Source organism: Aotus nancymaae, unplaced genomic scaffold, assembly GCF_030222135.1.
Source record: "Aotus nancymaae isolate 86718 unplaced genomic scaffold, 86718_ANA_hifiasm-v0.15.2.pri h1tg000014l, whole genome shotgun sequence".
NCBI lineage: Eukaryota > Metazoa > Chordata > Mammalia > Primates > Aotidae > Aotus > Aotus nancymaae.
The window spans coordinates 69,388,497-69,410,055 of NW_026988425.1; the positions used below are offsets into that span (position 1 = coordinate 69,388,497).

A 21,559-nucleotide genomic window follows, 5' to 3' on the forward strand; every position below is an offset into this window, starting at 1 on the left:
CTTCTGACCATAGGCTATGCTTCCAAGCCTGTCAGAATGGCCACCTTGCAGGCTGTAACCCTTCATGAGAAATAAAGCTCTCTTTTAAATTTATCAACCTCCTCATTTTTCAGTTAACATTAGTAAGTAGAGCATCAGAACAGTACATTCCATTCCCGGTTTACTATTATCTTTATTAGTCCCCTACAAATAATTTATGGGGTACTCTGTTATCTGTAAAACAAGGAGCTAGGAAATGCACACTATGCCAAACGTTTGCTGAAGGAACATCAGCAAGTGCAAATCGCTAAGATCAGAGGCTGCAAGCCTCCCTATCACTCTAGGGCCACATTGCCACCATCTCTCGACCCCTTCAGGGATCGCCCTTCCGCAGGCCAGACGTCCGCAGGTACACTATCCGGTCCTTCCCACTTTCCGTAGTTTCCTGTTCCGTCTTGGCCCCGCCCACCGCTGGCGCCATTGTTTCCGGCTCAAGTCGGGAACCGCTGGAGAGCTTCTAGCCCGTGGTTTCGGACCCCGATACAACGCTCCTCCTCCTGTCTCTGTATCAGAAGAAGGTAGTTCCCAGCAAAGTTCTCCAGTTTCCAGGCCGCGCACATCGAGCAGGGGCTATCCTTTGTTGCCCGCAGCCCCGTTCAGCTGCAAGCAAGTTTCTGGGCGTCATGGCCAGGGGCCACCGCAGCCAGCCGGGTGTGAGGCTGCCTTTCGCTGCCCACGCGCTCCCCTGGCTTCTGGGTCCGCCGACGGCCGTTTCGGCCTGAACGCAGCCCCTCCGCCACTACTAGCCGTCTCGCGCCGGACCTCATGGCCTCGGAGGCGCCGTCCCCGCCGCCGCCGCCTTCGGTGTCGCCGCCCGCCTCCCCTGAGCCGGAGCTGGCCCAGCTGAGGCGGAAGGTGGAGAAGTTGGAACGCGAACTGCGGAGCTGTAAGCGGCAGGTGCGGGAGATCGAGAAGCTGCTGCATCACACAGAACGGCTATACCAGAACGCAGAAAGCAACAACCAGGAGCTCCGCACGCAGGTGCGCGGTCCGCCTCAGCCCCGCGCCCCAGCCAGCCAGAGGCGAGGTCTTCTTCGAAGCCCATAATAGTCTCCGAAGGGGTCCCTGGCAGGGGCTCAGAACTACTATAGAGTACTTGAAATAATTAGAAGTAAAAGGTCAGCATAGTTACAATTCCAGGTACATTAGGAGCAAACCCGAGTTCAGGTTACTTGATTGAATCAATGTCCCGCGGCTGGCGTGAATTGAACTTCAGTACTATGGCTACATTGTCTTCGTTCTCACTTGACCCAACATCCCATTGGCAGTAGATGCATTTATTCTAGATCACATTTGAGTTTATTAAAATGTTGACCTTGAGTCAGAATAGCATCTCTGCCATTTCCCGGATGTGTAAACTTATACTGAGCCTCAGTTCCCCATCAGATGAGAATGATAGCTCACAGTTGTGAAGGTGAAATAAAATGAAACATGAGAAAACAAACAATTTTACAAACTTTTGAACGCTATGCTCTGAGCGTTTATCGTCTTGGGTTTTCTTGTGGAAGTAAGGAAGATATATAACTGCCTTTGTTGGAGACGTTAAGCAGCTTATTTCGTTTTCAGACTAAATAGTAGGGACAAATAGTAATACTTAAACTGTCACATTAAAAACAAAAAAACCAAGAGCATAATATATATTTTTTTCCACCTCGATCTGTTGGGCAGTTGCACCCTCTCCCGGTTATTTCCAGTTACTAGCTTCAATTTAACTGTTGTCTAGTTCTTTATAATTTATTGATACGCTTACTAAAACCAGTATATAGGCTGAGCACTAAAACGTCATCAAACTTTTTTAATGTTTTGTTACCAAATGAGCTATGAAAATAACTGCTGAGTTGCATCGACTTTGTATGGCCGTTACATAGAGTTCTTGACATTATGATATCGGAAACTTTTTATTTGTTTAGTCAATTTGAACACCTAACGGTGTGTACAACTGTGCTAGGAGAATACAGATATGGTAAGAAATATGGGGAGAGGGGAGCAAAATATGACAGACTTTTTTTTTTTAACGACAGCCGTTTGAAAAGCTCCTTTATAATTCTAAATTGTTAAAGTAGTTCTTGTGTTAGAGATTCTAAAAGAAAACATTTTTTGCTAATCTTCAAAGAGCCAGCATTTTGTATGTTACTGTAATTTGATAAGTCAGACTAAGTAATGGTACTTTGTGAACAGGATCCTTTATTTCTTACAAAAAAAAAAGAAAGTTTTTATGCTAATATTTTAAGAAATCAGCAATTCTCCCTAAAGAATTAGAAAATTTAAATGCTATTAATTCCCATTCGTATTATCTAATATCATTCAGTGTTCTCCACCTGTATTTATTAAATATGTTAATTCCACTTACAAGCTTTAATGCACTTGTAAGTGCATTATTAGTAGTAGAACTAAATTATATGTAAGTCGTAGAACTAAATAACTGCAGCAGAAGCGAACAGAAGGTGACTGCTTGCACTGTCCTCCACGTGCTTCCATTTTTAGTCCAATATTAAAAATTTAATCGCATAGAAAGTCTCGACTCTACTTTGGATAGTAATAACTCCTTAACTCTCCTAATCAGCCTCCCTTGGTTGGGGAGGGGTGGATTTGATTAACTGTCATCCCAAATTACTGAATATGTTTTATCTGGAGCACTTAAAAAGTTTGCTTGAGAATTAATGATGAACTACTAGAGAACCATAATATGTATAGACTTTGTACAAGGTCCAAAAATAGCCTTGTGCAAATTACTTGTCAGATACTTTATATGTAAAATTAGGGTTAGGACAACTAATATTTCAGGTGGCTGTGTGCATTAATGAGATGTTACCCAAAGCATCAAGTATAGTGCACATCATGTGCTAGATACTAAGTAGTCTAATTCATACTAATAGGGATAGTAGCCAGAGCCAGGATTAGGTCAAGGCAGTCAGACTCCTAGGGCAAGGAATTTAATGGGGCACTAATTCCCAGGTATGGACTCTGTACTTGTATGAATCAGAGGAGTGCCTGAAATTTTTCATGCTCCATGTCTTGCTTCCCTCAATATAGTTCCTGCCCTGGTAGTAGCAACAGACTGAATAACTCATGAAGTGCTTGGATAATCTATATAATCAGTTTTAGCACCTTTCTCTGCTTTAGCTTTATCATTAAATCAATATTTAAAAGCTTGTTTTTTAGTTGGTTTCATGTGTGTAGGAGACATTGTCTCATATTGAGGTCCTCAGACTGAGGTAAATTTACTGAGGCAATGTGTTATCTGCTTTTGGGCATTTCCACACTCTGTTTCTCTCTGTCCTATGTAGTAGCATCCTTTTAAGGGTATTTCGGTGTGTATCTCTCTGTCCTATGTAGTAGCATCCTTTTAAGGGTGTTTTGGTGTATATGTGAAGTACACGTAGGACAGATGCCCCTGTTGGAGAGTCACCTTTCCTGTTCTCTTCTGCTGCAGTTAATTATAGGACTACTGTTTAATGAAAAAATGTATTAAAGCTTGTAGGTGGCATTAACATATTCAAGTGGATAGTTAATTCCAAGTGGAAGATACAGAATGATATTAGATAATTCAGTAGGGATGAGAATTTGTCATTTTAAAATTTTCTAATTCTTGGCTGGGTGCTGGGGCTCTCGCCTGTAATCCTAGCACTTTGGGAGGCCGAGATGAGTGTATCACCTGAGGTCAGGAGTTCAAGATGAGCCTGACCATCATGGTGAAACCCCATCTTAAAAAAAAAAAAAAAAATTTCTAATTCTTTAGGGAGAACTACTGACTTTAAAATATTAACATAGGCCGGGCGTGGCAGCTCACACCTGTAATCCCAGCACTTTGGGAGGCCGAGGTGGGTGGATCACGAAATCAAGAGATGAAGACCATCCTGGCCATGGTGAAACCCCATCTCTACTAAAAATACAAAAATTAGCCAGGCGTGGTGGCACGTGGCTGTGGTCCCAGCTACTCAGGAGGCTGAGGCGAAAGAATCGCTTGAACCCAGGAGGTGGAGGTTGCAGTGAGCCGAGATTGCGCCACTGCACTGCATTCTGGCGACAGAGCGAGACTCTGTCTCAAAAAAAAAAAAAATTTAACATAAAAACATTCTTATTTGTTAGAAATAAAGGATGCTGTTCACAAAGTCTCATTATCTAGTTCAACTTTTGAAAGAGATATTTGGTCATTTAGTAAGAATTTAGGAATAAAAATGTCTTTTTTTTTTTTTTTTTTTCTTTAAAGATAGGATTTCACCATGATGGCCAGGCTGGTCTTGAACTCCTGACCTCAGGTGATCCACCCACCTCGGCCTCCCAAAGTGCTAGGATTACAGGTGTGAGCCACTGCGCCCGGCAAAAATGTCTTTTAAATGTAAAAAGTAAAATAATTTTAGCTTTTTTGAAAGGGAAACTTGCTGTTCTTGACATTTCTCTAAAACTTTTATCAAGAAAAACATAACAGCAAGAGACTGGTATGTATATTATTAGATTGTTACATGATTTCTTTTTCCTAAAGCCTTGTTTTCTTTCAGGTGGAAGAACTCAGTAAAATACTCTATTGTGGGAGAAATGAAGATAATAAAAAGTCTGATGTAGAAGTACAAACAGAGAACCATGCTCCTTGGTCAATCTCAGGTATTCAGCTTATAGTGAGGATATGCTAATACTGTTACATTCAAATCATGCTAATGTTGAGTTTTCTTTAAATTTAAAATAAACTAAGATCAAGGTAAATGAGAATTGTTAATACTGCTGACTTCTCTCCATATAATACGGTATTTTCAGGTAATCAATTTGTTCTTCTGGCGGAAAAAGTAGAAATGTATTGTCATTCCTGTGATTTCTGTAATGTTGCTATTATATTTTCAGTGGCACACTCACTGAGTAATTTTTGGCATGCAGTTAGCCATCTACTTCCATAGGCTGGCCTTCCTTGTGACCAGGGGCGTTTGTTTTCTTGTTGATGAGTTCTGATTAGAATTTTGTATAGTATTAATCTCTTAGACCCTCGTGAGAATGGTGAGCCCACCACCATGGCCTCACTAGTAGCATTATGTTATAAGGCAAAATAGCTGAGATACTGAGTTTTAATATATATGCATCACAAGAAGAAGTCATCTTTCCTATTAAGTTTTGCCTTGCTTCATTCAGGACATAATTTGCCTAAATTGCTAAACATTGCAGTAGTGCTAACCTTACTTATCTGTATGATATGTTTTAAAAAGTCTGCATCAATAGAGAAATTCGACCAAAAAAAAAAAAAAATCAATCCCTAATTCCTTGCATTTTTATTTCATTATCAGTTGATAAGCAATAGTATTAAGGTACCTGGTTAGAAGTTGAGAGTTAAGTTTTTTTTAAGAGAACATAACCCATCTACCTATTTTTATTTTACTCTTGTTGTAAAAAATGTAAACCAACTTAACCTTTTTTTCCTCTTTTTAACCTGACAGCTAGGGTCCTGAAGGAGACATTAGAATAAAAAATATACACTTCTACACTTAACCTGTACCATCTGTTTTAATCTTTTAAAATTTATACAGTTATAAAAATCATTTATATGAAGTATGTGCTTTTTGTGTTTAAATACCAGTGTTTTGGAATTAAGTCCTTTTTATATACATTATTCTAATATGATATGTTTCACTTAATTTTTTTGCTACAGATTATTATTATCAGACATACTACAATGATGTTAGTCTTCCAGATAAAGTGACTGAACTGTTAGATCAACAAGATCAAGATATCGAAACGTCTACTTTGAATTCCAAAGACCAGTTACAAATAGAAAATGATGCTTACCCTGGTACTGATAGAACAGAAAATGTTAAATGTAGACAAGAGGACCATTTTGCCTCAAATTTACAGGTAATGAAATGCTAAGCATGAAACTGTTGATGTCCAAGAACTTGTCCTTCTTTTTTGTTACTATGTGGAAAGATAGACTTCTTTAGTTCATCACAGCATATGCAAGGGTTATAAACATTCTTGTGTGTAATTATGCAAAGAATATTACAGTTTTTCAAAAACAAAAATTCGAACTTGTTCATATGTGTAGTGGTTTTCCTGCTACATTGTATTCCAAAATTTTATGATACACATAAACTAAAAACTTGTCCAGATATTTTGACTCAACCAAAGAACTATGGACAACAATACCACATTTAAAGCTAAAAAAAATTTTAATGTTCCGTTATGTCAAATACCCTGCCACTGTTCAAATTCCCCTGCAAGTTCTATAAATTTGTTTTTATAGTTTGTTTGAATCAGGATCCCCATTGTGTTTGATATATCTCATTTAATCTACAGTTTTCTCCTTCATTTATCATTTTGAAATTTTTTTCCCATTGAACATATAATTACTGAAGAATCTAGATCTTTGTCTTAGCCAATATTTCAGGGTCTATATTTTGTGGATGGCTTCCCTGTGGTATCATACATTTGTTCTCGAATAATTGTCACTCATTTTTAGTGCCTTCAAAACTGGGTCAAAGTTGAATTTACTGACACACTAGTAACTATTGTAAAAAGTGGTTCAAATCGTAATTGATAGCCATCCTTTTTCATTGTAGAAATTGAAATAATTTCCTAAATACAATTTCAGGTATTTAGTTAACTTATAATTGATGTACAGAAGCTTTTGTCTTACTTGGCATGACTGTATCTTTTATAGGAGCCAGCTTCTGCATTAGCAACAGAAGATACGTCCTTAGAAGGCTCATCATTAGCTGAAAGTTTGAGAGCTGCAGCAGAAGCAGCTGTATCACAGACTGGATTTAGTTATGATGAAAATACTGGACTGTATTTTGACCACAGCACTGGTTTCTATTATGATTCTGTAAGTATCTCAGACTTTTTTTTTTTTTTAATTGATACAGAGTCTCCCTTTGTCACCCAGGCTGGAGTGCAGTGGTGCAATCTCAGCTCACTGCAACTTCCACTCCCCAGGTTCAAGCGATTCTTATGTCTCAGCATCCTGAGTAGTTGGGATTACAGGTGTGCACCACAAACCCAGCTAATTTTTCGTATTTTTAGTAGAGGAAGGGTTTCTCCATTGTTGGCCAGGCTGGTCTCAAACTTCATCTCAGACCTTTTAATATTGTATGATACATTCTTAGTGCCTGATATCAAATATTAAACCCTAAGTTGAAGTAAGAAAGCAAAAAGCTGCATTTAAAAATTATGTTTGGCTAGGCACAGTGGCTCATGACTGTAATCCCAGTACTCTGGGCAGCCAAGGTGGGTGGATCACCTGAGGTCAGGAGTTCGAGACCAGCCTGACCAACATGGAGAAACCCATCTCTACTAAAAATACAGAATTAGCTGGGCGTGGTGGTACATGCTTATAATCCCAGCTACTTGGGAGGCGGAGGCAGGAGAATCTCTTGAACCTGGGAGGCGGAGGTTGTAATAAGCTGAGGTCGCGCCATTGCACCCTAGCCTGGGCAACAAGAGTGAAACTCTGTCTCAAGAAGAAAAAAAAATTATGTTTGACTCAGAACTATTTGGCAGAGAATTCTAAAACAGCTTATGATGCCACACTTCTAAGTTTTTAAAATAAGGTTGTTTATTGTGATTATTATAGATAATGTTTTGGAGAAGTCTTTATGTATAAAAATAACATGTAAAAATATTAGGGCTTTTTTAATAAAAGCAGACAATTAACTACATTGTAAAATATTTTAGAACCTAAACTTTTTTTCATAGAATTAATAAAGAAGTAAGATTATTAATTTTAGGCTTGGGGTGAGAATTTAAAAAATTATTTCAAATACTTTATGAATTAATTTTAGGCCACATAAGTAGACTTCTTTCTTGAATTCTTAGTAGCATGTTTATTATAGCCAGTGTTTTATATTCTGTGCCTTTTAAGCATTTCCCTTTTAAAAAATCAGTCTGTTAACTAGGCATGGTGGCTCACTCCTTGTAATCCCAGCCCTTTAGGAGGCTGAGGCAAGAGAATTGCTTGAGTCAAGAGTGCAAGACCAGCCTGGGCAACACAGTGAAACTGTTTCTATAAAAAATTTAAAAAAATCAGACTATAGGATGAGTAGTGGCTCATCCTGTAGTTCCAGCTACTCATGAGGCTCATGTGGGAGCATCTCTTGAGCTGGGAAGATGGAGGCTGCAGTGAGCCATGATTGCACCACTGCCCTCCAGCCTAGGTGACAGAGTGAGATCCTGTCTCAAACAAATAAACAAAAATCAGTCTGTTAACAGTGAGACCTAGGGATTTAACGTGAGATCTAAAATACAATGGATCACTGACGAGGACAGAACCAGAAAATAAAGTTCTTGATTTATAATACAGTGTTATGGCTGTTGAAGTCTAATACTTAATTGGATTTCATTCAGGATTTGTTGACAGTGATAGAACTCACTCACGTATCTCAACCTTAAGAGTCTAGTAATGTAATCTGGTTTTCTGAGGAACTATAGAATGTGGTGCACAGAAGTGGAATTGTTGCTTATCATTCCAGTTACTGGAATTATTGTTAACTTATCTAGAGAATATCAGGATAATACTAAATATCTCAATTAATGTAAGAGATTTCATTAGTTTGTCAGTCTGCATATAGTAAACTGTAAGTCATTTGTGAAGAGAGGGTTTTCTTTCATGGGGGATGCTAACTGACAATGCTAATTAATAACCAGTAAATTAATGTTTAATCATTTATTCAAAGGGAGTAGTTAGTTTCTAGGAAAACAACAGTTTCAAGTAGATATTAGTCTTTGTCAATCTTCTGCCTTCCTTTCTGTATCTTTCTCTTGACATCAGTTGCTTTGTAAATGGTTAGTTACATTTTGCAGGTTATATTTCTAAGTAAATTAGGAACTTCGTTGTGTTGTCATTTTTATTGGGCTAATTTTTATTTTGTAAAAAATTGTTTTTATATTTTGAAAATGTCTATGTTTTGGGCTGACAAACAGATGAAAAAGGTTTGAATTGTAACAGTTCCATTATTACTAGAAATAAAGATTGGAAAGCCTCCATTCAATTTCTTAGTTAAGAGAAAGATGGTGAGAAATTGAAATATTTTTGTAAGAGATCTGCAAAATGCATGGATTAAAGACAGTAAATTGCAAGTATCAATAGTTAGAAAAATAAATTATTCTTTTTTTGGAAGTTTTAGTTGTTCAATTTCAGTACATCGTAAGATGTTTCCAAATCTGGTCAGCATGGATTTATGATGTAAATAAAATACAGACTGTTCACTTAAATCTTAGTTATAGAGTACTGGCCAGTGTATCATAAATACAAGTGATTACCTAATTTTATCTTTCTGGTTTTTAAATCTATAGTTTGCAAAATACATTTTTGCATGGTTGCTTGCAAGTCTTACTTACTATAGAACTAATTAGTGAAGACAATTGTTTATTGATTTTATTATATAGAATGTTATTTTTTGGTATGCATGAACATTATTTTCATAATTTTCTTCTCTGATTTTAAGCAATGAACATCAAAAGACAAATCTTTGTTTTATGGCATAGGAGGGTTTAGGGGTTTATACTGCCACATCATTATTGTGCAGTCATTAAGAATAAAGTGTCTAGAGTTGCTCTTATATGGCCAGCTTTTTCTTATGCATGCCTTAGTTTTCATGCCTTCAAAAGTAGTATCAATTTTTGTTAGTGTATTAAGTGGAATCATATGAAATTGCTGTTTCTTATAAGTTAAAAATGGTCAAGTATTGACAATTTCACATGATTCAATTTAATATTTAGATTTACTTGTTTCTCACACTAGAAAAAGTAGGTCAGCTATTGAATAGTAACGTATTTTGGAGGATTAAAGCATTTTTTATTCTCTTATCTTTAATTCATTGTCTTCTGAAAATACTATAGTTGTTCAAAGAAATGTTTACTACATTTGAATATATTTGCCATTTTTGTTAAGTTTATTTTCTTGTACATGAATATAATTTATGTTTTTTCTTGATTTTGAAAGGAAAATCAGCTCTATTATGATCCTTCCACTGGAATTTATTACTATTGTGATGTGGAAAGTGGTCGCTATCAGTTTCATTCTCGAGTAGATTTGCAACCTTATCAGACTTCTACCACAAAACAAAGTAAAGATAAAAAATTGAAGAAGAAGAGAAAGGATCCAGATTCTTCTGCAACAAATGAGGAAAAGGTAATGTCTTTATAATTTTAAAAATTTATGCATTGGTGATAATATGATAATTAAACCAAAATTTTTTATGAAACTGACAGTCATTTAATTGTATTTCAAACACACCCTTTAAGATAACAACCAAGGAAAGTTTAGATGGAGCAAACATGGACTTTGTCATAAACTATCACTAGAAATAGAAAGCATTTCTTGAAATTCGAAGGAGGTCGATTTAGGGCGGTTAAAATATCTCATGTTGTATAGTTTGGAAGAAGAATTCAGTCCCTCAGTTGATAAGTTGATGTCAATGCACAATTCATAATAAAAGAAAAACACAGTTTATAGGTAGACATAGATACAGGTTCAACTTTTTTAGTCATGTGGAGCAATTTTTTACCTATTAGGAAAACATTTTCAAAAAATCCATTGCTGGCGACTATGGATTGACGTAACATTTATTAGGATTAAGAGTTTAAATGACCTGCAAGATAATGGTTAAGAAAGTGATAGTTATATTTAATTGAAAAAGTATTATGTAGGCTTTCAGATGGTACTTATAAAGATTAAGGGGAACCCCCAAAATGCTTATTGTACAATGTTAAATTGAAAGAAGGAAACTATAAAAAGTTATCAGAGTTCTTATTTTTACTCTCTAAACAGATAAGGTTGGTGGTTTATAGGTAAGAAAGGAGGCTTGTTTGTTGTATTGACATTTTATCAACTGTGGCAACTATTTGATAGCTTACTCTTGAAATTTTAGCTCTTCGTTTTCTATCCCATCCCATCCCGTCTGTCTTTCCTGGTCTGTCCTGTCCTATTTTGAGACAGGGTCTTGCTCTGTCACTCAGGTTGAGTGCAGTGGTGCCATCATGCATGGCTCACTGCATCCTCGACCTCCTGGGCTCAAGTGATCTGCCTATTTTGGCCTCCCAAAGTGCTGGGATTATAGACGTGAGCCACTGTGCCAGCCAGTTTTTCTTTTCTTAACCAAAGAAAAATTACTTGACATTAAATTCTAAAGTTCACATAAGGAATTAGGATTCTTTTGTTGTTTTTTTTTCTTTATTTGATTTGTTTCTGTTCTTCTGTTTTTTGTTGACAATACTTAGGAATAGAAGAGTATATGACTAAAATACTAAAAGTGAGTTTTCTGTTTGCTTTCAAGATCTCTGTTTTAATGGCTTGTGCTTGTTACTAGTGGTTTAACTGTTTGAAAGGGTAGGTTGTGGGCTGGGTGCAGTGGCTGATGCCTGCAATCTCAACACTTTGGGAGGCTGAGGTGGGCGGGTCTCCTGAGGTCGGATTCAAGACCAGCCTGGCCAACATGGTAAAACCCCATCTCTACTAAAAACACAAGAATTAGCCAGGTGTGGTGGCAGGTGCCTATAATCCCAGCTACTTGGGAGGCTGAGGCAGAAGAGTTGCTTGAACCTGGGAGGTGGAGGACTTGTAGTGAGCCAAAATCATGCTACTGCACTCCAGCCTGGGTGACAAGAGTGAGACTCCATCTAAAAAAAACCTCTCCCTAACAATAGAAAAAGAGTATATATAGCCTTCCCTGAAAAACTAGAGAATAGGGTCGAAAGCATTCTGTGATATTTTGGTCCAACCTCACTCCCATAACTACTCATCTTTGCCATCCTTCTTTGAAAATATGTGAATTCCAAGACAAGAAGTTTAAGAAAAGTCCTGTTGGAATTTTGAGAATTTCGTGAGGATTCTAGGGTACCTGTGAGGCCATCAGAGTATCTTTAGCTGTTTTCTTTATTTTTAAAGATATTTTTGAGTTTCACTTTTTGTAGGTGGAGGTTATGTGAAGGAAGACAGTAGGGGAGATAGGAGTAAATAATTTGAAATATACATATGTGCCTCAGTGCCCATAAATAAGCCCTACTTTCTTTTCATTTAATGGATATCTAACATTCTGTACTGGCAAATAGCTTTCCCTGCATATGTTGTTCAGTAAGTAATAAATATACAAGATTAGAAACTGCTTTTTTAAGAGAAATTTTTTGCTATAATTTTATAATGTAAAAGCTCCTCATGGTTTTTCATATCCTTGCCCTTGTTGTTGTCCCTGGTGAATTTGTATTGCTAGAAGCGTATAGAATTTATCAAACTGGGCCGGGTGTGGTGGCTCACGCCTGTAATCCCAGCACTTTGGGAGGCCGAGGTGAGTGGATCACGAGGTCAAGAGATTGAGACCATCCTGGTCAACATGGTGAAACCCCGTCTCTACTAAAAATACAAAAAATTAGCTGGGCATGGTGGCGCGTGCCTGTAATCCCAGCTACTCGGGAGGCTGAGACAGGAGAATTACCTGAACCCAGGAGGCGGAGGTTGCGGTGAGCTGAGATTGCACTCCAACCTGGGTAACAAGAGCGAAACTCCATCTCAAAAAAAAAAAAAAAAGGCCGGGTGCGGTGGCTCACGCCTGTAATCCCAGCACTTTGGGAGGCCGAGGCGGGTGGATCACGAGGTCAAGAGATCGAGACCATCCTGGTCAACATGGTGAAACCCTATCTCTACTAAAAATACAAAAAATTAGCTGGGCATGGTGGCGCGTGCCTGTAATCCCAGCTACTCAGGAGGCTGAGGCAGGAGAATTGCCTGAACCCAGGAGGCGGAGGTTGCGGTGAGCCGAGATAGCGCCATTGCACTCCAGCCTGGGTAACAAGAGCGAAACTCTGTCTCAAAAAAAAAAAAAAAAAAAAAGAATTTATCAAACTGTGAATGTTTAGCCAGTCTCCAAGCTGAACTTAATGTTGTTATTAAAAATAGGTGTGTGAGATGCTGTCATAGTTTATAAAATAAAATATATATATAGGAGAGCATATGAATTCGCTTCATGTTGCTCTAAGGTAGAAGGAAAAGTGACAGTGTGTTAGAAAACAAGGGAAAAAAACAAAATAACCCTTCCCTCTTTCTAAGATTAAAATAATAGATTTGTCCATTATATAACTTGGTGGCTATAGTTAAAAACAATGTATTATATTCTTGAAAACAGCTGAGAGCAAATTTTAAGTTTCTTACCACAGAAAAATAAGTATTTGCGATAATGTGCATGTTAATTAGCTCAATGTAACCACTCTACATTGTGTACATATTTCAAAACATGTTGTACATGATAAAAATACATAATTTTTGTTAATTAAAAAATAGATTTGTTTATAAGGCATATCAGCTATAAATGTACAGTAGATTATTAATAAAATAGATAGTTGTTAAAATTTTGGAATAAGATAGTGTACTTTAAACTTTTAAGTGTTATCAAGCCAAATCTGAAATACTAAATTTTAGCAAAACTGAATTTCGCTACATATTGAGTATATTTGAATCTTTAAATTCATGATGTAAGTAAAGCTAATTCTGTGTCTTATTTGTGTTGTCTTGCTAATTGGTTACAAGTTTAAAAAGAAAATTTAGAATAGGTATTCTTTAGGCCTGCGCTGTCCAGTAAGGTAGCCACCAGCTACATGTGGCTGTCGAGCACTTGAAGTGTTGCTAGTCCAAACTCAAATGTGGTGTTAAGTATAAAATATGCTCTGGATTTTGCAGACTTAGTAAAAAAAATAAATGTAAACTGTCTCATTAATAATTTTACTTTTTAAATGTGGCTACTAGAAAATACAAAAGTACAAATATGGCTTGTGTTACATTTTTATTGGACATCGTTGGTCTCCACTATCCCACAGTCCAGGCAATATGTGATGAGGGCTTGAACTAGGAATGTTAAAACATTGAGAATAGATAGAGGGACAGATTTGGGATTTATTTTGAGAACAATGTATAGTACTTGTAATACTAATTTTACATATGGTTAAGGGGATCTCAGAGATAACTATAGGATTTTTAATTTGAATGATAAGAAGATGGTAATATCATTAACCAAGAAAGGAAATGTGAGAAGAAGAGGGGGGTACAGATTGTAACCATTGTTATTTTACTAACATATATCTTCACGAATTTATTGAAACTTGATATAGTAAGGTAGTGATGTTTAAGAGTATTCTCCCCTGTTCCCACTATCTACCTACCCTTCTCCAGGATTTGAATTCAGAGGATCAAAAAGCCTTCAGTGTTGAACATATAAGCTGTAATGAGGAAGAAAATTTTTCACATATGAAAAAGAAGGCCAAAATAGGCATTTATCACAAAAATAGTCCCCCAAAATTCACTGTTCCAGCCAGTAGAAATACTGTAGAGTCTCCTCTTCATGAAAACATCTCTAATTCAACATCATTTAAAGATGAGAAAATCATGGAGACTGATAGTGAACCAGAGGAAGGTGAAATTACAGATTCTCAGACCGAGGATAGTTATGACGAAGACATTACCAGTGAAGGCAATGTAACTGCAGAAGATAGTGAGGATGAAGGTGAGTTAATAATCATTATTTAAGTAAATAGCCCGGTCTGGTAACTATAAAAGAGTAAAATCATTAAAAATGTTAGTGAGTCATAGTTCTATCTGCCAAAAAGTAAACATTATTTTAATGATGTTATTGAAAATTATGTGGGCAGCCACTTGGTTATTCTTGAAGAGTAGGATGTGAATAAATGACTAATACTAGGACCTTCAGAAAGTTTCATTGTATTGAATGGCCTAGTCAATAGAACACAAAACCAAGTTAGCTACATTCTAATCCTAAAATATGGATTAAGGCTGTTTTATTGTGTTAGATACTTGTAGTGTACTTTTGTAAAATGAGTTTTGAAAAACAAGTTGTCTTTAAAAAGTATACATTATGAATCCAATATGGATATTATGGTAAATCTAATTTTTTTTACTTGAATATATAAAGACATACTTTTACAGCACAGGATTTCATATTACAGTTGGCTCTCTGTATCCATGGGTTCTTCATTAGTGGATCCAAGCAACGTCAGGTCAAAAATATTCAGGGAAAAAAAATGGAAAGTTACATCTGTACTGAACATGTACAAACTTTTGTTATCCTCTAAACAATACAGTGTATCTATTTATATAGCATTTACATTGTATTAGGTATGAGTAATCTAGAGATTTAAAGTATACAGGAGGATGCACATAGATTATATGCATATACAATACCATTTATATAAGGACTTGAACATCCATAGATTTTAACATATGAGGAGGGATCTTGGAACTAATGTCACAGATACCGAGGGCCAACTGTGTAGTGTATGAGCTTATTTTGCTCTTTGGTTCTCAGTGGCATTTCTCTTGATTGATTTATTTATTTTTTTGAGACGAAGTCTTGGTCTGTTGCCCAGGCTGGAGTGTAGTGGTGTGATCTTGCCTCACTGCAACCTCTGCCTCCCAGGTTCAGGCGGTTCTCCACCCTCAGCCTCCTGAGTAGCTGGGACTACAGGTGCACACCACCACGCCCAGCTAATTTTTGTATTTTTAGTAGAGACGGTGTTTCACCATGTTGGCCAGGATGGTCTCGATTTTCTGACTTCGTGATCCACCCACCTCAACCTCCCAAAGTGTTGGAATTATAGGCATGAGCCACCGTGCCCAGCCTTTTTTTTTTTTTAAGTGGACTCAATTTTTGTAACTTAAAATAATACAAAAAATATTTGGGATATTTTCCTATTCCAAAACCTTAAGAAAGAGTTGATTATTTGATAACTGTGATAGATGCTAAATACGCAGCAACCGTTCTGTTGATCACCTTAATAACAGTGTTAAGCTTTACCAATTGCTATGTATTATACAGCAGAATTTAAGAAGTTTGTTTTAGTCAGAATTAAGATTTTTTGACCAACATATTTTTATTTTATGGATACTTCCTAGTTATCCCTATGGAATTCTTTTTCATAGCAGTTAAATTAATATTTACCCACTTCTTTCCTTGGCAGATGAAGACAAAATTTGGCCCCCATGTATTAGAGTAATTGTCATCAGATCACCTGTGTTGCAGACAGGATCACTCTTTATCATTACTGCTGTAAACCCTGCTACAATTGGAAGGTAAAATGGTTAATATTATTATATCATTCAGTTATTTCAGAGTATTTTTTTGTTTGTTTGTTTTTTGTTTTTGGGACAGAGTCATGCTCTGTTGTCCAGGCTGGAGTACAGTGGCACAGTCTCGGCTCATTGCAACCTCTGCCTCCTGGGTTCAAACGATTCTCCTGCCTCAGCCTCCTGAGTAGCTGGGATTACAGGCGTGCACCACCACGCCCAGCTATTTTTTTTCTATTTTTTAGTAGAGACGGGGTTTCACCATGTTGGCCAGGATGGTCTCAATCTCTTGACCTTGTGATCCACCTGCCTCGGCCTTCCAAAGTGCTGGATTACAGGCGTGAGCCACTGCGCCTGGCCAACATTATCTGTTTTTAAACATTCTTTCCATTCTTTGTCACCCTATAAGTGCTACATTTATATAATATGCTTCATAAATTATTAAAGGAACTTTACTTAACTCTGCAGAGAAAAGGATATGGAACATACTCTCCGAATCCCTGAAGTTGGTGTCAGTAAGGTATGCTCTTTGATTTCTCAAACATAGTCCCGTAGATGTAATTTTTTATATCATTATTACTGTAGAAAGCTTAGGGACTTTTCTCATTTAATAGGAAGGTTAATATGCAGTGTAGTAATGGTAATGAAGGCAGTGCAGATTTGTTTATTCCAGTGCTTCAGAAAATAAAAATTCTTTATCACAATTTGAATAAACAAAATCATGTTTATTTTTAAGAATCTGGATTAGAATAGAAAGCATATATTAAGTCTTAAAGTAGTACCCAATTAATGAATATTCAGTGAAATAAACAGGCTACATTTTATGACTATTAAAAAATGAATCATACCTAGCTTCAGGCTACTTTAGGAGGTGGTTACTTTGAGCCCAGAGTATTTTACAACCCAAGAATATATCCTATACCACTCAGGGATCTCCTTTAAAACTTCTCTCAATTGAGCTGACGTGGGAGGATCTCCTGAGTCCAGGAGGTCAAAGCTACAGGAAGCTGTGATCACACCATTGCACTGTAGCCTGGGTGACAGAATGAGACCCTGTCTCAAATGGTTTCAGGAAAAAGAACAATTGAGTTTTCAAAACAAATAGAACAGAATTGCAAGTCAAGTTATATATAAGTAGAAAATAACTAAAGGTTTAGCTACTGAAGCTCTTTATATATTTTTACTTTTTATTTATTTATTTTTTGAGACAGGATTTCACTCTGTCATCCAGGCTGGAGTACAGTGGTGTGATCATGACTCACTGCAGCCTTGACCTCCCAGGTTCAAGCAATCCTCCTATGTTAGCCCCCCAAGAAGCTGGGACTACAGGCATGCTCTACCATGCCCAGCTAGTTTTTATGTTTCATAGAGATGCGGTTTCACCTGGGGGTTCACCAGGCTGGTCTCAAACTCCTGAGCTCAAGTGATCCACTTGCCTCAGCCTCCCAAAGTGCTGGGATTACAGGCGTGAGCCACCACATCTGTCTGAGGCTCTTTTTATTTCTCTTTCCAGTACTGTGTTTTCCTTCCTCTCTTATGATTGTTATCTCTTTTCCTTTTTTGCTTTTCTCTTTTTTTTTGACCTTCCATTGTTCCCGTTTTACTTTTATTTAACGGACTGTAATGTGGACCTAAAGTAGATTTTATGTGATTTTTGTTTTTTTGGAATATAATTTCTCATTTTAAACTTGAAAGTCTATTTATTTACTTTCATGTTTTGGGAATGCATTCAAAACGAGGAAAATGCCCTCATAATTTTAACTTTAACCAGATTATCTTGCTTTTTCACTATGACCCTTGAGTCTCCTGCCTCCAAAAAAATTAAATAAAAAACCTTATCTGTAACTTAAATAGCAAAGAGATCCAAGGTTCTTCCCCACCTTCAGTCTAAACCTTAGAACTGCCTGTAGTGGCTTTTTTTTAAAAATAGTGACAGGGTCTTACTCTTTTGCTCAGACTGGAATGCAGTGGCATGCACTGTAGCCCCTGATAACTCCTGGGCTTAAGTGATCCTCCTGCTTCAGCTTCCTGAGTAGCTAGCACTGTAGGCACACCACCACACCAGGCTTCTGGTGGCATTTCTGTTTTTTCTTTCTTTCTTTTAGACTAATATCCGCTGGTGGGGTGGATAATTTGTTGGTGAAGTCAGTTTGATAGCACATATACCATGTATCCAAATAGATGAAAAACTTTTTAAAAAGAAACTTTATGTTAATATTAAGGGGAGAAAACAAGTATTTAACCACTAGATAGAAGATTTTCTGAGTTTAAAAAATGGCAAAAATTACAAAGGACAAAATAATTTTACTCTTTATATGTTAAGAAAAAATTAAAAGGCAGACCGGGACAGTCACAACAAATATGACACAATGTATGTTCTTTGATTTTTAAAAGTTCATGCAAATTTATGTTTTCAAACCCCACTGTGACACCAGTAGTGAGCAAAAGATGTATCAGGCAATTCACAGTAAATGAAATATCATGGTTAATATATGAAACACCATTCAGTCTTTCTAGTAATCTAAGAAATACAGATGAAGCCAAGGTATCAATTTTCATTCATGATTTTATTTATTTATTATTATTTATTTTTTTATTTTGAGACAGAATCTCGCTCTGTTTCTAGGCACCAGGCTGGAGTGCAGTGGCGCGATCTTGGCTCGCTGCAACCTCCGCCTCATGGGTTCAAGCAATTTTCCTGCCTCAGCCTCCCAAGTAGCTGAGACTACAGGCACGCACTACCACGCTCAGCTAATTTTTGTATTTTTTAGTAGAGATGGGATTTTACCATGTTGGCCAGGATGGTCTCGATCTCTTGACCTTGTGATCCACCTGCCTCGGCCTCCCAAAGTGCTGGGATTACAGGTGTGAGCCACTGTGCCTGGCCTATTACTGTTTTTTGAGACAGAGTCTCGCTTTGTTGCCTAGGCTGGAGTGCAGTGGTGCGGTAACAGCTCACCACAACCTGTGCTTCCCAGGTTCAAGCAATTTTCCTGCCTCAGCCTCTCCAGTAGCTGGGACTACAGGCGTGTGCTACCATAACTGGCTAATTTTTTTTTTTTTTTTGGATTCTTAATAGAGACGGGTTTTCACTGTGTTAGCCAGGATGGTCTTGATTTCTTGACCTCATGATCTGCCCTCCTCAGCCTCCCAAAGTGCTGGGATTACAGGCGTGAGCCACCGTGCTTGTCCTCATTCATTATTTATTAAATATCACTACTACTGGGAACATAATTTAGAACAGCTTTTTGGAATAGGGTTTGGCAGTGTAGAAAGTTTTCTAAACTCAGTTGGGAAAAAGTGTACAAAGGACATAAAAAGAAAATTTACAGAAAAGAAAACTCAAACAACTAATAAATATTAAAAAGAGTTTTGGTAGCGATCAGCAAAATGCAAGTAGGCAATTTCACACCTCTTAGGCTAGCAAAAATTAAAAATTTTGGCAATATCAAGTTTTGGTTTACTATACATAGAGCAACAAGAATTCTCACAGACTGCTGGTGGGAATATGAATTGATACAACCACTTTGGAAAACAGTATCTAGTAAAGTTTAAGATTTGCTTATATTATGATTTAATAATTCTGTTCCTAAGTGTGTACTCCAGAGGAACGCTTGCATTTTGTACACAAAAAGATTGCAGGTACAAGAAGGTTTATAGTAATATTTTTAAAAGTAGTAACACCTTGGAGAAAAACCCTGAATGTCCATTATCAGAAGGATGGAGGGATAGATTATGGTATAGCCACACAATGTATTATCATTCAGCAAAATGAATGAACAGCAACTCTATAACTTTGTATAACAACTTGGTGAACCTCATGACAATGTTAAGATGAAGAAGCAAAATAAGATGAATAAAGTGCTATGGAACAAGGAGGAAATGATTAGTCCTAACTATTGAAGATCTTGGAAACATCTCTGAGAAGTTGGCCTTGAGTGTTTCAAATCATGTTTTGTATTACAAATTTTTGGCAGGGTGTGGTGACTCATGCCCATAATCCCAGCACTTTGGGAGGCCGAGGCAGGAGGATCACTTGATCTCAGGAGTTCGAGAACAGCCTGGGCAACATGGTGAAAAACGTGTCTCTACAAAAAAATTCAAAATTAGCCAGGTATTATGGCACACGCCTGTAGTCCCAGCTACTCAGGAAGCTGAGGTGGGAGGATTGCCTGAGCCCAGGAGGTCAAGTCTGTAGGAAGTTGTGATCACACCACTGCACTGTAGCCTGGGTGACAGAGCAAGACCCCATCTCAAAAAACAAAGTTTTTAATGATACGGAAAATACATTAGGTGAAAAATTTTCAAATTATAATCTCAACTCCAGTACAAAGGAGAAAAGGGTAGGACATAATACTAAATTTTTCATGGTAAAGGTAGAGTTATAGATGACATTTTCTTCTGTAGCCTCTGTTTCTACCAGAAGCATATAGTAATTTGTGTTTCTGAAAAGTATTAAGTATAATAAAATCTAAATTATCAAAGACTCAAGTTAACATCATGATATCATACAGAAATTGTTATTCATGGTTTTAAAAAGTGTAGTAATTAATAATTGCTTGATTTCGTTTTCTAAGTTTCATGCAGAAATTCATTTTGACCATGACTTACAAAGTTATGTCCTTGTGGATCAAGGCAGTCAAAATGGTACAATTGTTAATGGAAAACAGATTCTTCAGGTGAGTGTATATGTATTAATTGCCTGCACATAATTTTTAAACTGAATTTTTTTATTTCTGAAGGCCATAATCTTTATCATTTGGTTCAGATTAGAGTTAAGCCCAGTTGTGTTGCTTGGAAAAGAATTTCCAGAAAGGCTGAAAAAAGTATATCATCAGTGGGTGCTTACTTGACTGTTGAATTTTGACTTCTACTTATGTATCTATGCCTTATTTTCAGTTATGAATCCATTGTAAAGCCATTCAGCGTAAATGTGTAAATGTTCTTAATAGCAAATTTGAAGGTCCTCCTTTTTTTTTTTGAGACGGAGTCTTGCTCTTTCACCCAGGCTGGAGTGCAGTGGTGCAGTCTCGGCTCACTGCAACCTCTGCCTCCTGGGTTCAAGTGATTCTTCTGCCTCAGCCTCCTGAGTAGCTGGGACCACAGGCGCGTGCCACCGCACTCGGCTATTTTGTTTGTATTTTTAATAGAGATAGGGTTTCACTGTGTTGGCCAGGATGGTCTTGATCTCTTGACCTCGTGATCTGCCTGCCTCGGCCTCCCAAAGTGCTGGGATTACAGGTGTGAGCCACTGCACCTGGCCAGGTCCTCCCCCCCCGCTTTTTTTTTTAATTGTCTTAATGGAAATGTTACTAAATTGGAAACTTCTTAAAGGCAGAAGCTATGTCTATTTAGTTAATACTTACATCCTCAGCATGTAGTGAAGTATTTGGCATATAATAAGAAAATAGAGGTGCCGGGTGCGGTGGCTCATGCCTGTAATCCTAGCACTTTGGGAGCCCAAGGCCGGTGGATCAT

The 21,559-nt window shown here is 37.3% G+C and overlaps 1 protein-coding gene across 1 annotated transcript in view; it reads left to right on the forward strand.

Moving 5' to 3' along the window:
* The first annotated feature begins 455 nt into the window (after positions 1 to 455).
* AGGF1 (angiogenic factor with G-patch and FHA domains 1) overlaps positions 456 to 21,559 on the forward strand; it is a 33,390-nt gene continuing 12,286 nt past the window's right edge. Inside the window, exons 1-9 of the mRNA XM_012462129.3 lie at positions 456 to 1,020; positions 4,539 to 4,641; positions 5,672 to 5,874; positions 6,680 to 6,844; positions 9,959 to 10,147; positions 14,174 to 14,504; positions 15,976 to 16,087; positions 16,550 to 16,601; positions 20,659 to 20,760. Coding sequence (XP_012317552.1) covers positions 805 to 1,020; positions 4,539 to 4,641; positions 5,672 to 5,874; positions 6,680 to 6,844; positions 9,959 to 10,147; positions 14,174 to 14,504; positions 15,976 to 16,087; positions 16,550 to 16,601; positions 20,659 to 20,760 — 1,473 coding nt within the window. The 5' untranslated portion in view covers positions 456 to 804. The remainder of the gene's footprint in view (positions 1,021 to 4,538; positions 4,642 to 5,671; positions 5,875 to 6,679; positions 6,845 to 9,958; positions 10,148 to 14,173; positions 14,505 to 15,975; positions 16,088 to 16,549; positions 16,602 to 20,658; positions 20,761 to 21,559) is intronic.